This window comes from Camelus ferus, chromosome 9 (assembly GCF_009834535.1).
Source record: "Camelus ferus isolate YT-003-E chromosome 9, BCGSAC_Cfer_1.0, whole genome shotgun sequence".
Classification (NCBI taxonomy): domain Eukaryota; kingdom Metazoa; phylum Chordata; class Mammalia; order Artiodactyla; family Camelidae; genus Camelus; species Camelus ferus.
In genome coordinates, this window is record NC_045704.1 from 11,766,492 (window position 1) to 11,779,087 (window position 12,596).

Sequence of the window (12,596 nt, forward strand, 5' to 3'; positions counted from 1 at the left end):
ACTGTGCAGATGGTGCCCCTGGACTTGAGCAAGATAGCAGCTCTAGGTGACACTGAAGCCAGAATGAAGTGTTTCGAGAAGGAGTGGGTGATTGAGCACATGAAATGCTACAGAGAGGGTGGCATCCAAGTGAGATGAGAGTAGAAAATCTCTGTGGGTTTTAGCCATTGGAGATCTTTGGTGATCTTGACAGAACAGTTTGAGTGATGGAGGGATGGAGGCACAATCAGACGAGGATGGGCAGGATGGTCAGTAATAAAGGTTGGGTCCTTGAAGAACCCTTCCTGTGAAGAGGGTGAACCCCTAAGAACCCTCAGGGTGTCCGGGAAAGCAGAGGAGGGGAGCTGATGGTCTCAGAACCACCTCCAGGAATGTCTTGGCAGCTGTCTCCAGAAGGGGAAGGTTTGGTCCACAAGTGGGGTCACTGAAGGGTCTCCTGGTGCCACTCTGTTTCCACCTCTCTCAGGCCACCTGGCTATGGACATAGAGCTGCCCAGCCATCCTCGCCTGGTTCAGGGGGCTTCCTCACCTCCACATCTCAGGATCAGCTCTCAGGTTTGAAGGCATATCTGATCCTGAGGGTGGCCCACATTCATCGATGTGGGGTGTGAGACCTCTGGGTTAGCCTGGAGGAAATGGGGAGTCACGGATTGGTATCTTTCAGCCCCAGGACAGCAGAGGGTCCTCTCTCCCTTTCCTGGCTGATGGGGCACCGTTTCTGTTGGAGAAACCCACAGGACTGAGACATCACTGCCCTCCTGGTTCCTGTTCCCGTGAGCCCCACAGAGGCACAGCGATGCTCAGAGGCAGAGGGGAGGCTGGGTCTGAGCTTTGGGGTTTGGGACCTCAGTTGTCAGCTCCTTAGGGCAAGTCCCCAGCTCCCTCCCTCTCACTCCTCCCTGGGAGAGGCCCTTCTCTTCCTCTGTGAACTGGACGACGGGAGTGACGAGTGTGATGCCCTTGACGCTAGAGCTCCCCTGGTAGAGGGGAACCTGCTTTTCCCAGAGAAAGCCCAGGTTGGGCAGCAGGGACAGAGGATCAGAGTAAAGAGGAGGGTGGATGTTATGGGCTGTATTGTATTCCCCCTGTCGCCAAATTCACACATTGAAGTCTAACCTCCAGTATCTCAGAATGTGTGTTTGGAGATGGGGTCTTTTATTTTGCAAATTTTTTCCCCATTCTGTGCGTTGTCCTTTTACTTTATTGATAATTGGAGATAGAGTCTTTAAAGAGATAATTCAGTTGAAGTAAGGTCGTAGGGTAGCATCCTAGTCTAATGCGACCGGGGTCCTTGTAAAGGACACAGACACACACACAGGGAAGCCCAGGTGAAGAGGCAGGGAGAAGACAGCCGTCTCCACGTCAAGCAGAGGCCTTGGAAGAAACCAGCCCTGCTGACACCTTGATCTTGAGCTTGTGGCCTCCAGAACGGTGAAGTAATATGTTTCTGTGGTTTAAGCTGCTCATTCAGTAGTGTTTAATTATGGCAGCCCGAGCAGACTAATACAGTGGATTCGAGGACGGAAACAGCTTCAGGTAACTTCCTCCAGGGGGCCCCTCCTGACTTCCCCTGGGCCCGTCAGGAACATCTGTCTGGGCAGGTGGGGGGTGGGGCATTTATGAGCACCTGGTGTCTGTCTGTTTCTAAGGAACTTCATTTACCAGGCTGGATCCCCATGAGGTCAGACACTGTGTCTGATTTACCTACATACCCTCCCCTAGATGGCTTGACTCCTGCCGCACACAAGGTCCCAGGGGCATGGAGGTCGAGCGGGCAAGCCCAGTGTCTCACAGTGGCCGAAACAGAGCGTTATTTCAAGGTGAGGGGAACAACAGTCAACTTCTGGGGGAGTTTATCCTGCCCACTCCATGACCCCCTCCCCTTGCATTACCCAAAACTCCCACCGTCAGCATCACCTCTGGATGTTTGTGTTCTTAGCACAACGGGTGTTACAAGTGTGTGTTGTCCAACTGTGTGACGGAAGAAGAGGAGACTGGGAAGCAGATTAAGGGCTTGGAGGGTGGCTGCTCCTGGGTGACCATGTGTGGGAGAGCCCACCAGCGAGGGTGAAGGGGTGGGACTGAGACTAGCCTAGGGTGGCCACATTTTGCCAATAAAAATGCAAGCTGCCCTGTTAACTTTGCATTGCAGATCTAAACAACGAATCATTTTAGCACATCTGCATGCAATACTGGGGACAGACTTATACTGGGGGAAAAAAAAGTATGATTTATCTGAAAGCCAATTTTAACTGAGCATCCTGCCTTTGACCTGGCGAGAGCAGCCCTATGCCACCCCCCAACCTTCCTTCCCAGAAATCCACCCTGCCTTGCACCCGCCCCCACCACCAGGGCCACCTGGGGACTTTCACTTCTGCTTCTCCAACGACCTAGAGCCCAGTGGGAGAGCCCCCACCTTCCACCCACCTAGAGCCAAGCCCCAAGGCCAGATACAGACCTTCCACTCCCTCCCTCCCCAGGAGATGACTCGGAAGGAGACCAGCTCAGCGAGCCCCAGCGCCAGGCAGGCCCCCTAGGAAAGAATGAGTTCAAATGGGCCAGATGGGGCTGAAGAGAGTTATGGAGAAGAGGAGAGGGAGTCTGTGGGCCTGAGCATCAGAAGCTCATTTCATGCATCAGTACCCCCCGGGGCTCAGCTTCCGCCTTCTGCCAGTGCCTAAGGCCAGCCACAGCGTCCTGCCCCAGAGCAGGTCCAAGATGCTCCTGCCGCTACTCTTGGCTGTGCTGTGGGGCGGTGAGTGGATGGCGGGGCCGGCAGGGGTCCGGGTTGGGGGCTGGTGTGGGGCTGGGATTACAGCTTGAGCCTCTGACTCCCCCCAGGGTCAGGGGCTCTGTACCCCAAATTCCAGCTGCAAGTGCCGAAGTTCGTGAGTGTGCAGGAAGGCTTGTGCGTGGTCGTGTCCTGCTCCTTGATCACCTATCCTCCAAGAGGCTGGACTCACGCCACCCCAGCTCACGGCTACTGGTTCAGAGACCCGGCCAACACACACACTGATCCACCAGTGGCCACAAACAAGCCAGACCAAAAGGTGCGAAAAGACACCCAGGGCCGATTCCAGCTCCTTGGCAATCTCAGCCAGAGTTGCTCTTTGCTGATCAGAGACGTACAGATGGAGGACGCAGCATCGTACTTCTTTCGGTTGGAGAGAGGCAGTTATGTCCAATATAATTTCAAGGAGAACATGTTCTACCTAGAGGTGACAGGTATGGAACCAGCTTCAGCTGGAGTGGGGTGGGACATCCCCCTCCCCCTCCCTCGCCATCTTCTGCTTCTCAAACTGGGGAGGGACTATGGGGAATGGACCACGGGTGACCATCTGGGGCTCGGATCCCAGTCTCTGTCCCTCCATCCCAGCCCTGACACAGAAGCCAGAGGTCTACATACCAGAGACCCTAGAGCCTGGGCACCAGGTGACACTCATCTGTGTGTTTAACCGGATCATCGAGGAATGCCCAGCCCCTACTTTCTCCTGGACGGGGGCTGCCGTCTCCTCCCATGGGGCAGGGCCAAGGACCTCCTACTTCTCAGCGCTCACCCTCACACCCAGACCCCAGGATCACGGCACTGAGCTCACCTGTCGAGTGGACTTCTCCAGAAAGGGTGTGAGCACAGAGAAAACGGTCCGACTTAGCGTGGCCTGTGAGTTTGGTGGCGGGAGGGACATCAGGGTGTGCAAGCAGCATGGGGGATGGGGAGATGGGGCGATGCAGCGGGGCGATGCTGGGCACCTCTCAGGCCTCAGAGAGGAAGGCGTGGAGTCTCACGATGCTGCCCCCACCCTGGGAGGGGAGTGGGGGTGCCACCTGGTCCCCTGTCCACAAGCGCATCTTTGGCACTCATGTCTCTCGTCTTCCTGGAGGATGGTCACACTTTCTTTTCCCCAAGGGAGTTTTCTCTGGTGAGGAGGAAGTCAGCATTCCTCCCCAAAGCCAGCTCTCCATCTTGTTGCAGACGCCCCCAGGGACCTGGTTGTCAGCACTTCCCGGGCCAATGTGTCAGGTACCAAGGGCCTGTTGAAGGTGTCGGGGCATGGGGGAATGGTGGTCCTCCTGCAGCCCTTCTGCTTTCTCTCTGCCTCTCTCTCTGCAGCCCTGGAGCCGTGGGGAAACAGCCCACATCTGGAAGTCCAGAAAGGCCAGTTCCTGCGGCTGCTCTGTGCCGCTGATAGCCTGCCCCTCGCCACCCTGAGCTGGTCCCTGGAGGACAGAGTCCTCTCTTGGTCCCACCCCTCCGGCTCCAGAACCCTGGAGCTGGTGCTGCCGGGGGTGAAGGCTGAGGATGCAGGCCGCTACACCTGCCAAGCCGAGAACAGGCTTGGCGCTCAGAGCCGCAGCCTGGACCTCTCTGTGCAGTGTGAGTGTGATCAGCTGGGACCTGGCTTCGGGAGGGGGAGACGTGAGGAGGAAAGGGACCCAGGACCGGGTCGCAGAGCTCTAGGGAGAACTAGAACCCTCCCCCCGCCCGGGGCCTAAGGGATTAAGGTTTCCAATTCCAGCTGCGATGTGGGAGATTTTCCCACACCACCAAGCAATGCTCCAACATCAGCAGCATGTCCTACAAGTCAGCTCAGTTCTGACTCTGTCTACCTGGAGAGAGCATCAGGTCCCGCAGGGGAAGAGCTCGGTCCCATGAGACTGGCCCCGCCCCCATTTCAGAGCCGGTTGCAAGTTCAGGTTGTCCCCTGTGCTTCAGACCGACCAGCAACAGGCTGGAGATATTCCCATGACCTCCTCCTTGTTCGATCACTTGCCTGGAGCAGCACGCAGAACCCAGAGGAGGGGAGGAGGTGCGGCAGAGCTCAGCGGTAGAGTGTGTGCTTAGCATGCCTGAGGTCCTGCGTTCAAGCCCTAGTACCTCAATTTAAAAAAATTAAATTTAAAGTGCAAAAAAAAAAAACCAACTCAGGGAAGCATTTTACTTACTAGATCACTAGTTTATTATAAAAGAATATAACTCAGGAACAGCCAGTTGGAAGAGAGGCATAGGGCAAGATACAGGGAAGGGGCACCTAACTTCCACGCCCTCTCCGCGGGCACCACTCTCCCCAAATCTCCATGTGTTCAGCAACCAGGAAGCTCTCCAAACCCCATCTTGGGGAAGGCAGTTTATGAAGGCTTCATTTCATAGGCGTGATTGATTAAATCATTGGCCATCGGTGACTGAACTCAGCTCCAGCCCCTCTCCCCTCCTCAGAGGTCAGGGCACGGCTGGAAGTTCTAACCCTCTAATCACTGGTTGGTTGCCCTGGCAACCAGCCCGCTCCCCCACCCTAGGTTCTTCCAAAGTCACCTTATTAACATAAACTCAGGGGTGATTGCAAGGGGTTTGTTATGAATAACAAGAGGCTTTTATCACTCTTACCGACCACTCAGGAACTCCGAGAGTTTTAGAAGCTCTGTGCCAGGAATAGGGACAAAGACCAAATATCTATTTCTATTCTAAATCACAATGTCGTAGGGACCCTCCCTTCCCACCAGCCTGTTCCCTTGGGTCTCTCAGCACTGAGTCATTCTGTGGGTGAGTCAGTCCTCCCTGCCCCCTACCAGCCCTTCATCCCCAGGGACGTTCACTTTGCCCAGACCTGAAAGTCCCGGCCACTTTAGAGCCAGCGCCCTATCTCTGTTTCAGATGCCCCAGAGAACCTGAGAGTGGTGGTCTCCCAAGCAAACAGGACAGGTAGGAAAGGGGGACAGAGGAACCAGGGCATCTCAGTGCCAAATTGGGGGCCCAGGCATCTGGAATATCGGCAGGCGAGGGGGTCCCCTTACCCTCAGCTGTGCATCTGTCCTGCCTCTCCCCCACCTCAGTCCTGGAAAACTTCAGGAATGGCACATCCCTTGTGGTCCTGGAGGGCCAAAGCCTGCGTCTGCTCTGTGTCACTCACAGCAACCCCCCAGCCCGGCTGAGCTGGGCCCGAGGGGGACAGACTCTGAGCCCCTCCCAGCCCTCAGACCCTGGGGTCCTGGAACTGCCTCAGATACAAACAGAGCACGAAGGAGAATTCACCTGCCAAGCTCAGAACCCGCTGGGCTCCCAGTATCTCTCTCTGAGCCTCTCTGTGGTCTGTGAGTGTGGGGACCACTGGGGGCAGGACACCTGGGTCCAGGGGAGGGAAGAGGGACTGCTGACCCTTCTCCTCCCTCCCCACAGACCCCCCACAGCTGTTGGGACCCTCCTGCTCCTGGGAGGACCAGGGTCTGCACTGCAGCTGCTCCTCCCGGGCCCAGCCGGCCCCCTCCCTGCGCTGGCGGCTAGGGGAGGGGCTGCTGGAGGGGACCTCCAGCAACGCCTCCTACATGGTCAACTCCAGCTCGGCTGGGCCCTGGGCCAACAGCTCCCTGAGCCTCAGTGAGGGGCTCAGCTCTGGCCTCAGCCTCAGCTGCGAGGCTCAGAATGTCCACGGGGCCCAGAGCGCCAGGGTCCTGCTGCTGCCAGGTCAGGGGGCAACTAGACGTCCCGTGGAGGCGGGGACTGAGCGGGGCAGGGACAGGGTTCCGTGTGTGGTTGGGGCAGGAGCTAGGAACTAGGACACCAGTGCCTATGGCTGGGGCTGCAGAGGGGGGACTTTAAATTGGAAAGCCTGACACCTGGGCTTGGGGTGCAGCGGAGTTCCCAAGAAGTCAATGGGAAGGGACTGCAGGTAAAACCTCTGGAATGGGAGCCGGCAGCCTGCGCGCCTAGTGGCGGGTGGACGCCAGGACCCGCGTGCACGGGAAAGGCTGAGAAGGCTGCGCGGTTTCCTTGTGCAGGTGAAAAGAAACTTCTCTCCAAGGGAGTGTTTGTAGCAATTGGCCTTATGACCCTCCTTTTCCTCTGCCTCATCCCGATCGCGTGAGTTAGGGGCGGGAGCAGGGACGGATGGAGGGTGGGAATCGGAGGTCCGGGAAAGGGGCGGGGCCAGGACCCACACCTGCGGGGTGTTTCCTCAGCGTGAAGACTTTGCGGAAGAAACGGACCCAGGCAGAGGTTCCGGCCCCGGCCCCGGCCGCCCCGGCGGCCCCGGCGGCCCCGGCCCCGGGAGAGACTCTGCGGTCCAGACTCTCACGGAGGAGCACGATTCTGGATTACATCAACGTGATCCCTAAACCTGGCCTCCTAGTGAGTGGTGCTTGTTCTTCCCCTTCTCTGACTCCTGTACCCGCTCCTCCCCAGCCCGGCCCCCACCCTTTGCCTGAGAGACATCACAGGGGAAATCTGGGTATAGGATTCAAATCCTGATTCTGGCACTTAACTATCTATGAGACCTTGACCAAATCACTCCCTGCCTCTATGCCTCCATTTCTTCCTCCTAGAGACTTGGTTTGAGGATTATGACATCTGTTAGTGCTCAATATGTAGCAGCTGTTCCATTACCACCACCAAGGACATTACTAATTATAATTAATGGTGTCACAGTGATTAATATCACTGAGAGGCAGTATGTCCTGGTGTTGATTAAGGGCAGGGCTCTGAAGTCTGCCTGCCTGGGTTAATTCCTGCTTTCGTTGCTGTGTGTTCTGGGACAAGTCACTTAACTTCTCTGTGCCTCAGTTTCTTTAACTGTAAAATGGGAATAATAATCGTACCAATCACCTAGGATCATTCTAGATATATTCAACATCTTCATTTTTTACCTGTAAAACATTTAGAATAGTACCTGGCACCTAGCAAATGTTCAATAAATGCTGGATATATTCAGGAGAGAACATCTATATGCTGACGAATCCAAAATTTATGTCTTCCAGACTCACCCTTGAACTTGAGACTCATAGCCAACTGTCTAGGTAGCTTCTCCATCTGGGTGTCTAATAGGCATCTCAAACTTAGCCTGTCCAAAACCAAACTGAGTACCACTTAACCCTTCTCCTTCATCCTCTGCATCTCAGCAAACAGCACCTGGCTGTTTGAGCCTAAAGCCTTAAATCATCTCTTATTCCTCTTTCCTCTGTCACCCCACAATCAATCCATCAGCAAATCTCTAAAATCCATTCAAACCACTTCTCCCCCCTTCTCCCTAGTCTGCGCTCCAACAGCTCTCACCTGGACACCATGGCCACCTTCTGTGTGTCCTCTCAGCTTCCACTCTTGCCTGTTCATCAGGTCAAGTTCTCTCTATCTGATATCGTTTTAAAACCCAAATAGGTACATCTCCCCCCACGAATACTACTCAGCAATCAGAAGGGACAAATGATATATAGCTGGCTGGATAGAGCTTAGGGACCCCCCCAAAAAAAAGTGAAAAAAAAAAGAGCCAGTCTCAAATGGTCGCATACACAGGATTCCAAGTATATAACACTCTCAAATGACAAGATTGTAGAGACGGAGAACAGGTTAGTAGTGGCAAGGGGTTCGGGATGGAAAGAGCTCTTTGTGGTGATGGAACATTTCTGTATCTTGCGGCGGTGGTTACACCAGTCTGCCCGCCTTAGTTTGCTAGGGTGGCCATAGCAGAGAACCACAGGCTGGCAGGCTTAAACAATACACTTGTGGGGTTTTTTTTTTTTTTTTTTAATGTGTTTATGTTTATTCCTGCCCCGGGAGGGAAGGCCAGCCCCGAGAGGGCAGGGACTTTGTTTTACTGACTGCCTGATGTGATCCCAGTTCCTCAACCAGTGCCTGGTGGGTGGTAGGTGTTCAAGCATCTGTTGAAGGGATGAGTGAACGAGTGATGGCCATCTTTCTCTTAGGCTCAGAAACGGAAAGCCAATCCAAGCAGTCCTTCCCGGCCCCCTCCGCCAGATGCTCACCCCCAGGAATCCAGGCATAAGCAGAAGCAGCCCTATTACATTTCCTACAGTTGTCCAGGACCCAAAGCCTCCACTCAAGATGCAGAGTATGAGAACAACCAAGAGGAGCTCCATTATGCTGTCCTCAACTTTCCAGGCCACAGGCCCTGGGAGACTCAGGGGTCCAAGGATGCCCACTCGGACTATGCAGAAATCCAGCTCCATTGAGGGTCTGCTGGGCTGTAAGACTGGGATCCAGGCCAGGGAGAAAGGGAGAGCACCTGAGAAGAACTGTAGTGTCTCCTTTTCTCTCTTTAATCCTCAAGGCTGACTCATCCCATCCCAGACCCTAGCATTTTGGACCAGCTTGACAAAACTCTCCAGAGTGGCTTTCTGCAAATAACACTATTCTGAGCAGCAAGGAAAAGCTTTTCCTCTGACAAACCCAGGCCTCACCCTTGCTGGTGACTCACAGTCTCAGTTTCTCAAAGGTGGGAGGGCCTTTAAAGATCATCTTTGTGAGGTTGGCAAGCCAACCTCGCAGGTCAGGTCTGGCCTGTTTCCATGCCAACTGTGAGCCAAGAGGGTTTTTTACATTTTACATGGTGAGGGGGAAAAAATAGAATGTTTTGTGATGCATGGAAATGACATGAAATTCAAATTGCAGTGTCTTTAAATAAAGCTTTATTGGAACACAGCCATGCTCATTCTTTATACTCTCCCCCCTCCCACCAGGGTTCCTTTATACAGATCTTATCTCCATTATACAGTTGGGTAAACTGAATCATGAAAAGGTTACAGACATATCCAAAGCCACATGATTAGTAAGATTCAATTCTAGAGCCCAGGCTTTTGGTCACAACCCTATATTGGCTCCTGGTGGCTTGATGAGCAGAGCGGGCCTGATAAGGGGTTCTGGCAGGTGCAGTATATGGAAAGGACAAAGCACTCACGCTTGTGTCCAGATTCCACCACTTACTAACCAGAGTAAGTGTAGGCAAGTGACTTTCCCTCTCGGAGCCTCGATTTCCCCAAGTGTTAAGATGAAGGCAGTGGGGGAGGGGATAGCTCAAGGGGTCGAGCACATGCTTAGCATGCATGAGGTCCTGGGTTCAGTCCCCAGTACCGCCTCCGAACATAAATAAGTAAATAAGCCTGATTATCTACCCCACTAACAAAAATTTTTTTAATTTAAAAAACATTAGCTATATTCCCTGTGTTACCCAGTACGTCCTGGCTGATTATTTATTTTACACTCTGTATTTTGCGGTCAAATGCTCTCTACCACTTACACCCGGTAGTTTGAACAACTGCCTCATCTTATAGGTGGGGTGCTTAGGGAGGGACAGGGTCTCGCCTAAGGTCACATAACAAAATAGCAGAAGTGAAATTCAAACTCAGATAGGACCCAAAAGTGATGAGCGCTGCAGGTCCCCAAATTCCTTTTAATAGACTCGGAGTGGGGAGGATGCTGGTGGGGTCTCTGTTTCCCTGCCTCTGCCCCTGCATCTTGCATGAGAACAATCCTTCAAAGTTTGTTTGACCTGGGAGATTGTGGAACTGTGTTGCTAAGGCACCAGGTTTGGCCAGGGGTCAATAACTGTGAAATATGTGTGTTAAGGTCTTGACTTCTGCAATAACGGCTTGGGACTTGGAGGGAGGGGGAGGGAGAGTATTGCAGTCCAGTCCTCTTGGGGAAAGGCGTGTGTGGATGAACACAGCTACAGAAAGGACAGGCTGGGAGTCAGCTGACTTGGACTTTCTGCACTGCCAGATACTCTTTATAGCCAGTTAACTGGAGACTATCAACTCCAGGAGGTATACTATAAAATGATTCTACATTTCTGATTTCTGACTTAATCATGCTCTGTCAAAATTTTTCTCATCCCCTAACAGGATCTTGGACATTCTGCAACTCTCCAGTCAGCTCTGATTATTAAAACTCAGCCTGGCCTTAAATCTTCACCTCAAACTCAGTTCAGATCTCATCTCCAGCCAGTGGAGGTTTAAGCTGGGACTGGACCCCTTGGAAAAGAGAGGGAGACCAGTTGTTCCTGACATACCCCCAGTTTCCCAAAGTATTGGGGCCTAGAGAAGGGACAGGTTTGGGGACAAGTGACTCAACCTAACTGGTCACAGTAGTGGCCTCTTGTTGGCTGAAGCTGCTTCTCTGGCTAACCCTGGCTGGGACTCTGAGTGGCAGGTATCAAAACACTAGGTCTCTTGTGGAGCAAAAATGTGAGGCTTTGGGTGGGTGAGTCCGATGAGATTTCTTGGATTTTTTTCTATTTTTCCCCCACCTTGGGATGCTAGGCACCTTGGTTTTTTTTTTTTTTTTAAAGTATAGTTGGTTTACAAGGATGTGTTAATTTCTGGTGGACAGCAGAGTGATTCAGAATATATATATATATTCTTTTTCAGATTCTTTTCCATTATAGGTTACTACAAGATACTGAATACAGTTCCCTGTGCTATACAGTAGGTCCTTATTGTTTATCTATTTCATACATAGTAGTTTGCATTTGCTAATCCCAAGGTCCTAATTTATGCCTCTCCCTCTTCCCATTTTGTAACCATAAATTTGTTTTCTATGTCTGCGAGTCTGTTTCCATTTTGTAAATCAGTTCATTTGTGTCATATTTTAGATTGCACATATAAGTGATAACAGGGTATTTGGCTTTCTCTGACTTCACTTCACTCAGTACGATAATCTCTAGGTCCATCCATGTGGCTGCAAATGGCATTATTTCATTCTTTTTTTATGGCTGAGTAGTATCTCAGTGCACACACATATATATATACCACAACTTCTTTATCCAGTCATCTGTCGATGGATATTTAGGTTGTTTCCGTGTCTTGGCTGTTGTATATAGTGCTTCTGTGAACACTGGGGTGTGTGAATCTTTTCTAATTAATGGAGCTCTCTGTTTCTTGGCAGGAGAGTTGAGACCCTGCTCTACCACACTGTAAGGGAGAACACGCCTGTGTGTTTCTCCTTTACTGTCACACTGCCACACGGTTTTAAATACCAAACACAAGGAGCACTTTTAAAATCTGTTAAAAAGATTATGAGAATTTAAATGAGTTCATGCAAGTGAACGTGTCTAAGTGATCTTTAGTCCTTCGGCCTCCAGACTCTCAAAGCTGGTGGTTGGAAGAAAAGGGGGAACCTAGAAAGAGGCCTTGAAAGTGAAGTTCTTGATGGAGACAGTGATGCTGGGCCTTTGGGGAGTGTGTAAAAGGAAGAAGCCCTTGGGGTGAGGAAAACCTCCGAGGCTGAGGGAGACCCTAAAGATCACCGTCTGAACCTAGAAAGTAATTTCTGCTCTGAGGCTGAAGGGACCGTCACTGAGTTGGAGGTGCTGTGTGGGGAAGTTCTCAAAATGTGGGGAAGCCCTGAAAGTGACCAGGCAACCCACTGAATGCAGGTGACTCTGAAAATGGAAGATGAAAACGAGGATTGTTCCAAGTGTATGTCAAAGGGGGATGGGGCAATTCCAAAGGAAGGAGAGGCCCAGGGGATAATCCCTGAATTTTTAGTCCTCTGGACAATGAAGAGAGGCGGCTAACTGTGAGAGGGGAGTACCTGAAAAGGAAGAGTAAGGTTCACAGGGCAGGGATGACCCCTTTATGGTGGACGTCCTGGGGGTATCCTGAGTGTGAAGGAGCTGGCAGTGAGGGGGGAGACCTTAGGGAGACAGTGGGATGCCTAAGGGGTAAGGAACTCAGCAGAGGAGGAACTGGCAGAGAACGCCCTCAGGCGGGGGTATTTGAGAGGGTGGGGTGGCTTAAGGACAACCTCCTAAATTTCAAAAGAATCCATTAAAAAACCTGAATGAAAAAGAATATGAAAACAAATATATGTACAT

At 52.2% G+C, this 12,596-nt stretch overlaps 1 protein-coding gene across 4 annotated transcripts; it reads left to right on the top strand.

Annotated features, from left to right (window-relative positions):
• Nucleotides 1–1,351: 1,351 nt before the first annotated feature.
• LOC102519870 (sialic acid-binding Ig-like lectin 10) lies at nucleotides 1,352–9,424 on the top strand. 4 transcript variants are annotated; one of them, XM_032487698.1, is made up of 12 exons: nucleotides 1,729–1,820; nucleotides 2,481–2,755; nucleotides 2,842–3,225; nucleotides 3,377–3,661; nucleotides 3,974–4,021; nucleotides 4,112–4,375; nucleotides 5,651–5,698; nucleotides 5,830–6,087; nucleotides 6,173–6,457; nucleotides 6,772–6,853; nucleotides 6,952–7,120; nucleotides 8,689–9,424. In XM_032487698.1, exons 2-12 carry the CDS (start codon nucleotides 2,632–2,634, stop codon nucleotides 8,953–8,955), a joined length of 2,214 nt encoding a protein of 737 aa, XP_032343589.1. In that variant the 5' UTR covers nucleotides 1,729–1,820; nucleotides 2,481–2,631; the 3' UTR covers nucleotides 8,956–9,424. The 4 variants fall into 4 exon arrangements, 3 of the variants coding, with proteins under 3 accessions (XP_032343587.1, XP_032343589.1, XP_032343590.1); XM_032487696.1 differs by having other exon boundaries at nucleotides 1,724–1,820; nucleotides 3,974–4,375; XM_032487699.1 differs by lacking the exon at nucleotides 5,830–6,087 and having other exon boundaries at nucleotides 3,974–4,375.
• Nucleotides 9,425–12,596: the final 3,172 nt, after the last annotated feature.

Coding starts and splice junctions, on each gene's coding strand:
- LOC102519870 (XM_032487696.1), top strand. CDS start 2,632: ATGCATCAGTACCCCCCGGGGCTCAGCTTCCGCCTTCTGCCAGTGCCT. Junction 4,376..5,650: donor CCTGGACCTCTCTGTGCAGT/GTGAGTGTGATC, acceptor TCTCTGTTTCAG/ATGCCCCAGAGAACCTGAGA. Junction 6,088..6,172: donor TCTGAGCCTCTCTGTGGTCT/GTGAGTGTGGGG, acceptor CCCTCCCCACAG/ACCCCCCACAGCTGTTGGGA.